Source organism: Sinocyclocheilus anshuiensis, unplaced genomic scaffold (genome assembly GCF_001515605.1).
Source record: "Sinocyclocheilus anshuiensis isolate Anshui unplaced genomic scaffold, SAMN03320099.WGS_v1.1 scaffold283, whole genome shotgun sequence".
Lineage (NCBI taxonomy): Eukaryota > Metazoa > Chordata > Actinopteri > Cypriniformes > Cyprinidae > Sinocyclocheilus > Sinocyclocheilus anshuiensis.
In genome coordinates, this window is record NW_015549605.1 from 4,932,639 (window position 1) to 4,940,939 (window position 8,301).

Sequence of the window (8,301 nt, forward strand, 5' to 3'; positions counted from 1 at the left end):
CTTGAGGTATTCGGCCAATCACAACGCTCTGGATAGCTGGCCAATCAGAGCACACCTCGCTTTTCAGACCAATGAGCTTTGTAAAATCGACGCGTTTCAGAAAGGCAGGGCATAGAGGAGAAATAATAATGTACAGTATGTGGAAAATGTGTTTTTTGAACCTTAAACCGCATAAACACATTTCATTACACCAAATACACAAAATAATGTTCTTTTTAGCAACATCATATGACCCCTTTAATACATTTTAATGTATTACTATAGCAGATACTGTGACTTCAAAATATTTTTTTGTGTAAATAGGGTTATTATAGTTAACTAAAAGTGAAACTAAAACCATTAAACCATTTTCGTTACTTATTATTGAAGCAAAATAAACGTTAACTGAAATAAAAAAATAAAAATAAATAAAAAAACTTATTTCAGCTAGTTGCCAAAGCACCATTTTGCCGTTTTATCAATGAGAAATTTAGTTTTGATTTGGTAACTTGATGTACTAAAATTAAAACTAAAATCAAATAAACAAGAAGTACAAAATTCATAAAATAAACAAAACCTGCTAAAAATGACAAAACCACACAACAAAATTACTAAAACTTTAACCAAAATTTAAATTAAAACATACAATATAAAAATTGATTGATTCAAAATATGAATAACTATAAAAGCATCTCAATAATATTAAAATAACACTGGTATAAAATTACTGAAAATGTCTGTAATTTAAGTATGGAAAAACTATGACAACAATCGCTGATTGAATCTAAAAAGTTCTTACAGTATCAAGTTTACAAAAGGCTGCAATGATCTGCAAAACAAATTCTGAGGTTTGAGATTTAGGAAAATAAATGGTAAAATTCAAACATAAACAACAGATCAAAAAGAGATAACAACAGAAACAGAAGTAATGCAACTTGAGTATTTATGCAGAATCCAGACTGAATCTGTGACCAGGGCTGTGTCGGGCAGCTGTCTTTTGTGTGTGAAAGAGCAGATGTTCAATTGTCTTGTTTTATCCTATCACACAATTTCTAAAGCCTTCACCCCAGTGCACCATGAAATCCTTAATTCCTTTATAAATGTGGCACATCTGAGCGGCATGCGAGAACAACAACCTCAAACCAGACTGCTAGTCACACGTCTTAAACTCAAACCGCTATATTCTTAGCCTATAACTCTACCATCAAGTTTGGTCATTTAACACAGGCTCCATCACGAGAAAGTAATTTTTTTCCCGTTGGAACAAACAATGTTATTATTATTCGGGCTGACTGTATGGCTAAGTTTGGAGGGCAGGCTGCATTCTTGAGCGAGAACACAACCCAAAATGACCAGCAGCAAGGCTGCATTTTCCATTTGCAACTTAAAGTAGTGCTGACAGCCATGTCCAACGTACCTTTTAAATATCTGTGGAGAATGTACTGAAGCCCATAGAAGACCGTTTTGTCGTATTTGACTTTTCTGAGCTTGGTAGGGTCTGTCTTCTTCTCGCGGCACTCAAAGTAAGAGTACACCTTGCTGGTGTTGGGTGGATACTGTTTGTAATGTGTGACCTGCAAGAAAGAAATTACAACATGTTACATAAAATTCATAAACTGAAAGAACCATAAAAATAAAAAAAAATCCTCTGGCACGGCTGTGTTAACATTGCAAATATGGTAATGGATGTCAACAAGCCTGGGTGCATCTGTGTCCACACAGTTTCCTGTAATTTAGACAGCTGTTGGGTTTGATTCTAGCTGGTCTGCCATTCAATTCAAGACCACCAGCAACATATTACACACATTATTAGGCAAACATTGCTACTACTATTATTCTAACTGAGACTAAGTATTAAGCATGGACACATAGCTCGTCCTGCACCGTTATTGATATGGAAAAGAATGATACATCAAATCATGCACCTCAAATGAGCTATTAGCCATTTATTTGTGAAATTTACTAGCAATGTCTGAGTGAAAATTGCTTCTATAACGTTTTCTTAAGCAGTGGTGCCTTTAAAATGATCATTTGGGTGACGGGGGTGCATCTCAAAAGGCATTTTAGCTGGTTAGCGTCTCTCCAGGAAGTTTTATCTCTCAATTCTCCAAATAACCAAATAACAGAAACGCTGCCCTGCCTCTTTAATTACTGAGCACACTGTTTCCCATGATGCGCACTCCACAGACGCGTCGCGTCTTTAACTGCCGAACACATCGTTTTCCACGACTGTACGCGCACTCGCGTCTTTGATAAATGTGCACATTGTTTTGTCTGACAGCACGCAGCTCCTGCCGCCACTAAATTACATTATATTTGTCCCATATTGTCATTAATATACATACTAACTTCAAACTGCATTATTATTTGTAAAATAGGGGCTTTATGCAGTGTGTGTATACATGGTTATAAGTATCAATTTTCATTCATTTAGGGAAATGAACAAGTGTTTTAGCCCTCAAGGGACTATTTGGCCAACCAGCTTATTCCTGCTTGAAAAGCAAAACGTTATTGATAGTGTAAAAAGCATCAACTTTGAAGCACATGCATTACTCAACATTACTTACCTTCCAGCAACACTACATTCAATTAAGGTAAAATAGTAAAAAAATAATAATAGTTAATTTAAATGGAACCGGAATCGGAACCAAAATCGTTAGGCAAAACTGGAACCGGAATCGGAAAATTTCTAACGATACCCAACCCTACTTTTGCAACCCTCTACATTGCGAGTAAATCACTCGCATATGTGACTAAATCTTACTCTGGGTGACTAATGTAAACAAACACTTATGTAAAATGTAAAAAAAATACATCAAATCACAATTATAACCAGTAGAAGGCAGCACAGGAGCACTTATTGGCTTATTAGTCATTCATTTATATTTCTTCTCTATATTTTGAAATGATAAAAGCACTATTATAAAATATCCAATCATCAAGAAATCAGATTTTGTCCGAATTTTACACCTTTTTTGTGTATGAAGAAAAGGCACAAAGTGCCTTGAAAAACTAACTTTTTTTCAATTTGCTACTAAATCACACATAATCACTGAAGTTGGTCAGTTCCATATACTAGAAGAAAAATGGTACATTTAATAAGAGTGGAATATATAATTTTTCTATATAAAAATTTGATTTTGCACCTGTTACTGTTGTTAATAAAAGTAAATTGTGTATGCATCTTAACTCAAGCTTAGAGTTTTACTGTCAAATCTGTATAAATAAACAAAAGAAAAATAAACAAGAAATTAACATGTAATATTATTAGTAACTGCACTTATTATTGCAAAACAATAATAATTTTATCATTAAATTATCTATATTTTAATACTCCCACACACCACCCCCAGCTCAACCAAATCTGCTTCTGGCGCCACCATCTGTAGAACATAGTGGCGCCGGTGTCACTGCTCTCAAATGTTATTCTGGAGCCCTGTAGTGTAGGCCTATTTATTTTGTTCTTTTTATTTGTTATTTTATTCTGTTTTTCTCTATTCTCAGAAGCACTGCAGGTGCGTGATATCTTGACGATGTGTGAATCCAGGTTCTGTTGTTGCTCTGTTGTTCTGTATGCTGCTGTTTGCACGTTAAAATAAACCCAATTAACAATTAATGGGTCACAGACACTCATCCATTCTATTTTTATTTAATGCTAATTTATTATTCTAATCTTATCAGTTAACGGTTAATGTTCGGATAACAAGTAACGGTTGTCGGTCGGGAAAATTAACCGAAATGAACATCCCTAAAGCCTATATATTGTGTGCAAAAAAATGAAAATAAATAAGAACAAAAGCACAGACCTGTATTAAGCTATTTTGATTACCTCATTACAGTCACTTTACAGTTAGTGCTATCATAAAAATATACCTACTTGTAGGTTTAAAATTCTACATATGTCACAGTTATTGTCTAACTTCAAGTATTTCAGCAAAATATATATTTTAGTCAGAAATATTGAGTATTGAGCCAGAGGTTGTTTAATCGGCTCACGCATTACACGGGAAAGGAAATTCAGATTTGGTTACAGAAGTGTAAGCCAAAATTCAAAGACATACCAAAATATGTAGAGACAGACAACACTTCTACAAGATGGAGAACTGATGGAATTTGGGTTTGGGTTTCAATCGAGATTTCTCCTCGACAGGTAAGGTAAACTCAATTTTTTTGCCATGCATTTTAGCTCTTTACTGTCAAGCCCCAGATAAAATGGTAAGATATTGTAAGGATAAGAACAATCGTAAAAGTGTGAGGAGCATTTGCAATGGTTGTTTGTTTTATTTTTCCACTAGTTGTCACCAGAAGCACAGAAACTACATACCTCACCTTTAAAAGTTGCAAAAGAAAAAAGACCCTGCACTATTTCTAATCAAACACTTATGTACTTGTGAAAGGGGAGTGCACTCAGATTACACTACTGAAGCACATCATTCTGTGTCTGGGATTTTTTTAGCCTTTCTAACACAAGAACTAGTTTTGTGCAACAAAAGGTTGTAGTTATTTAGATTATTTACTTGTTTTTGCACAATTTTGCACAAGCAACATTTTCTTCAAAAACAAAACAAAACAAAAATCCTGTTTGCCCTCTTGCTCTTCAAAGACTTGTGATATACATTCTATGCTGAGAATGTAACTACAGTAACAGTTACACTAGATATCAAACAGACAACCTACTAAGCTCCCTTCTGATATTTTGTGCATGCTGACCTTTCCCTGGCACTTTTTGGCTGCTCCCTTGTCTACGGGCCAGCCTGGGAAAGGTTACACCCTCATGGTTATGCCTGACAGCTACTGTGGTTGCTCCCTGCACTCCAAGAGCAAATTTCATGCAGCTTTTTCCCCTCCAGCTTTCCCAAAGGGCAGAAGTCCTTGTGGAGCAGCAGCCGAGGAGGTCCCACTAGGGTCTGGAGGCACTCTCCCTTCTGGAATAGCCCATTCATGTGAACAGCTGCATGTGGTCCAGCTTCAGATCAAGGCAAACAGCCACGGAGGTTGTATAAGGAGCTATTTTAAGGTGTGGCAAACTGAAATGAAAGTGAAACACCGTAAACAAGTTGTAAAACTGAACAATCCAGATAGTGCAGGTGCTTTGACCTGATCTGATGTTCCCAAGCGGAGCAATTAGTCAGTAAAGGCCTGAAATCTCCTGGACAACACAAACATGTGATTGTGATGTTGACAACTGAGGATAAAAGGGGAAAGATGCAACACCAGATGGAATTGTTATCACAAACCCAGCGAATGCCCTTTATGATGCTAAAGTTAATGTGCTCATGATCGATTGGTCAATCAACATTACACACACAACAGAGCATGCACATGCAGCCAAGGACTTTACAGATTCATTTTCTCCACAGGGATTTCAAACGATCCCTCAATAAAATGTTCAGGCCATGAACCATCAAGCTCCGAGATGAATCACATTACAAACTGTGATGTGCAACAAAACTATTTGAGGAGGTACAAGTTTTACAAGAGTTACAAATGATGCAGTCAAATCAAAAACTATGACTGTATAGAAAAGTATAACTAAGTAGTGCACAGTGTGAAATTTCAATTTAGCTTTTGGTTTCACTAACGGGCCATTATATTTTTTCTACTTTCAGTAAAGTAACTGAAATGTAACTGCGCAAATAACTGCGTAAACTGAAAAAAGTAACTGTAAAGCAAACTGATATTAAGACATTTTTATGCTTTAATTAATGCAAGGTACAGTACAAACTCTGAATCCTTCACAATAATGTGCATCAAAAACTATTCAACAGTCATATTTATATTTTATATTTTAATAGAAAACAGGTAAGCTTTGGAGTCTATTTCAACTTTGTTTCAGTTTGAGCTGAATTTAAAACTGCTAGTAAATTTCACAAACAATTACAAATAAACAAAGCAATGCACTGAATTAAACCTGAAGTTTTTAAGTAGAAGAATTGAAATATTTTTTTTTTCTTTAATTATGTTTATTTTATTTACAACGTAGGGTTACACTTTATTTTAAGGTGTCCTTGTTACAGTGTAATTATATATTTAAGTACTGAGTAATATTAATTAACTACATGTACTTACTATATGGTTAGGTTTAGGATTAGGGTTTGGCTTAGGGTTACTTGCATGTCATTTTGCATATTTTGCTTTTATTATAATATTAAGTGCATGTAACTTGTGTAACAAGGACACCGTAAAATAAAGTGTTACCCAACGTAGTTTGAAAGTGTCACCCATTCATTCTGTCATTTGCAGTGCTTCATGGGAGTGGATGGTTGCTGTTGAAATCTGAACACATTTTTCAGGTTTCTAGAGAACTATATATGATCACTGAACAATCTCATGCTCTCTATTGCTCAGTACTGGACATTACTCCATATGTATTCGACCATGAAATCTTCACCACACCCCCTTCTCATTCCTGGTGTCATCTTTACTTCCTTCTCATCGCCTCTTATTCTAAATGTCACTTGCTTCTACAGTTTCACCCTGTTTCTATCAGAGCCAAAACCTTGAATGGAGAGTAAACACCGAATGTTAAACGTCAAGAGAAGCATCACAAGGTCAAAACTCATGAACTGACTCCTGAAACAAAAGAGTAGGAAAATCAACAAACTATCAAGAAGACACAGAAAGTAGACTGTAGTGTTGACTGAATAAATAAGCAACAACCAGCTATTTTCCACACATGATCTCTGACCCTCCAATGACTTCTGCGGGATCCTTAAGTAATGAAGCGTCCCTTTAAAAGGCTAAATGAAGTGTCATCAGCCTCAACGCGAAACACGAGAATCCTATTACATCCGTGGTGGGAGGATAAAAGACAAAGGCATCCACTCCCATCCTCTAGCAGTACTAACGAAAGAAAACACTGATTAAACATAGATGAGACCATATCCACAACATAACAGACACAACAGCAGTCAATGTCGCCACTCTGGACACAAGGACAGAGTGCTGGGTTGAGGTGAAAAGTGAGCAACAACTTCAGGACGGCAAAGTAAAACCTGCATACAATTGATATTTTAAGATTAATAAAGATCCAACGGTTATGACATACTTGCTTTTGATCATTTCTTAAACGGAAGATACAAAACATTTTGGTTGCCTCACATGTTGGCAAGACTCGACAGATATGGTGCATGTATGAACGTCAGAAGTACCACTTACATTGCAAAATACTAAGTGCAAGTGAATTTAACCTTTAATTTCTGTTTTACTTTTGTCAAATTTGTCTAAACAGCTGCACAGAATTATTCGTTTTTAAATTTCTATTTAGTTTCACTACATGACTATTCATTTATCTTTCAGTTTAATGATTAATCTTTTTTTTAACAGTATATTCAGTTTCTATTTCAGTTTTAGTATTTTAGGGCTTTCAAAGTTAATGTGTAAACTGATGTTATTTAAATGTTTTACAACATTACACGTCTCCAGGCAGCTTACTGAATGTGAGATATAAAATCATTTTAATACAATGTGCATAATAAACTATTCTATGGTCACTTTTGTATTTTATATATTTATATATCTTATACATATAGAAAACAAGTTTTGGAGACAAAAATCTATTGTAGCTTAATGTCAGTTTTTCTAATGACTAATTTTGTCTTATTACAGTTTTAGACTTCACATAAGGACCTATGTATGCACTACACAGAGTACATACTTTATTTCATATTCTTTACATTAGAGTGTACAGTGCGGTCCGATTTATAATATATGCATGTAAAAAAAATCATATATCACATTTCATTGTTTTAAAGTACAATAACACTAAAAGTGTTGCATTTTGAAACTTGATTTTTTTTTTCAAAGCAATAATCTAATGTATTTTAGGATCAGTTTTGAAATCCCAACGGACAGAACATGTCAGCAATTTCAAAAAAATGTATCGTTAGTCATACCAGTGACTATTACTAATTGGCTAGGTCTAGTAGTAGGTTAGTTGCACAGCTATCAGTCAAAATCATATCTCTTCGTTATATTACATCGCTTAAATAAGCGAAACACTGAATGCTGATTAACTTTATCTGATTCCGTTGTGCAGTAAGTTAACGTTACATTCATTTCCTGATTTCCAAGTGCTTTCAGTTTTGCTTCTGAAGAGAAATTCCCCTCAGGACCCGCGCTTCTTGCCCTTTAGGTGTAATTCACACTCGTAATCCGTTATTACCGACATAAACACACATAATCTACTAAAGAGGAATACAGATGAAGATGTACCTGTCGTTTCTCCTCACACACACTCGGCCTACCGTTACCGACCTGACTGACACCGACTCAACCGTTAACGGCCTGAAGGATGAAACCACCTTCATTCCTCGTTCTCTT

General features: G+C 35.3%; 1 protein-coding gene across 1 annotated transcript in view; it reads right to left on the bottom strand.

Annotated features, from left to right (window-relative positions):
- The window catches only part of LOC107658946 (nicotinamide phosphoribosyltransferase), a 22,334-nt gene that overhangs the window by 13,503 nt on the left and 530 nt on the right, over window positions 1-8,301 (bottom strand). Inside the window, exon 2 of the mRNA XM_016447680.1 lies at window positions 1,397-1,553. Within this exon, the coding sequence (XP_016303166.1) occupies window positions 1,397-1,553 (157 nt within the window). The remainder of the gene's footprint in view (window positions 1-1,396; window positions 1,554-8,301) is intronic.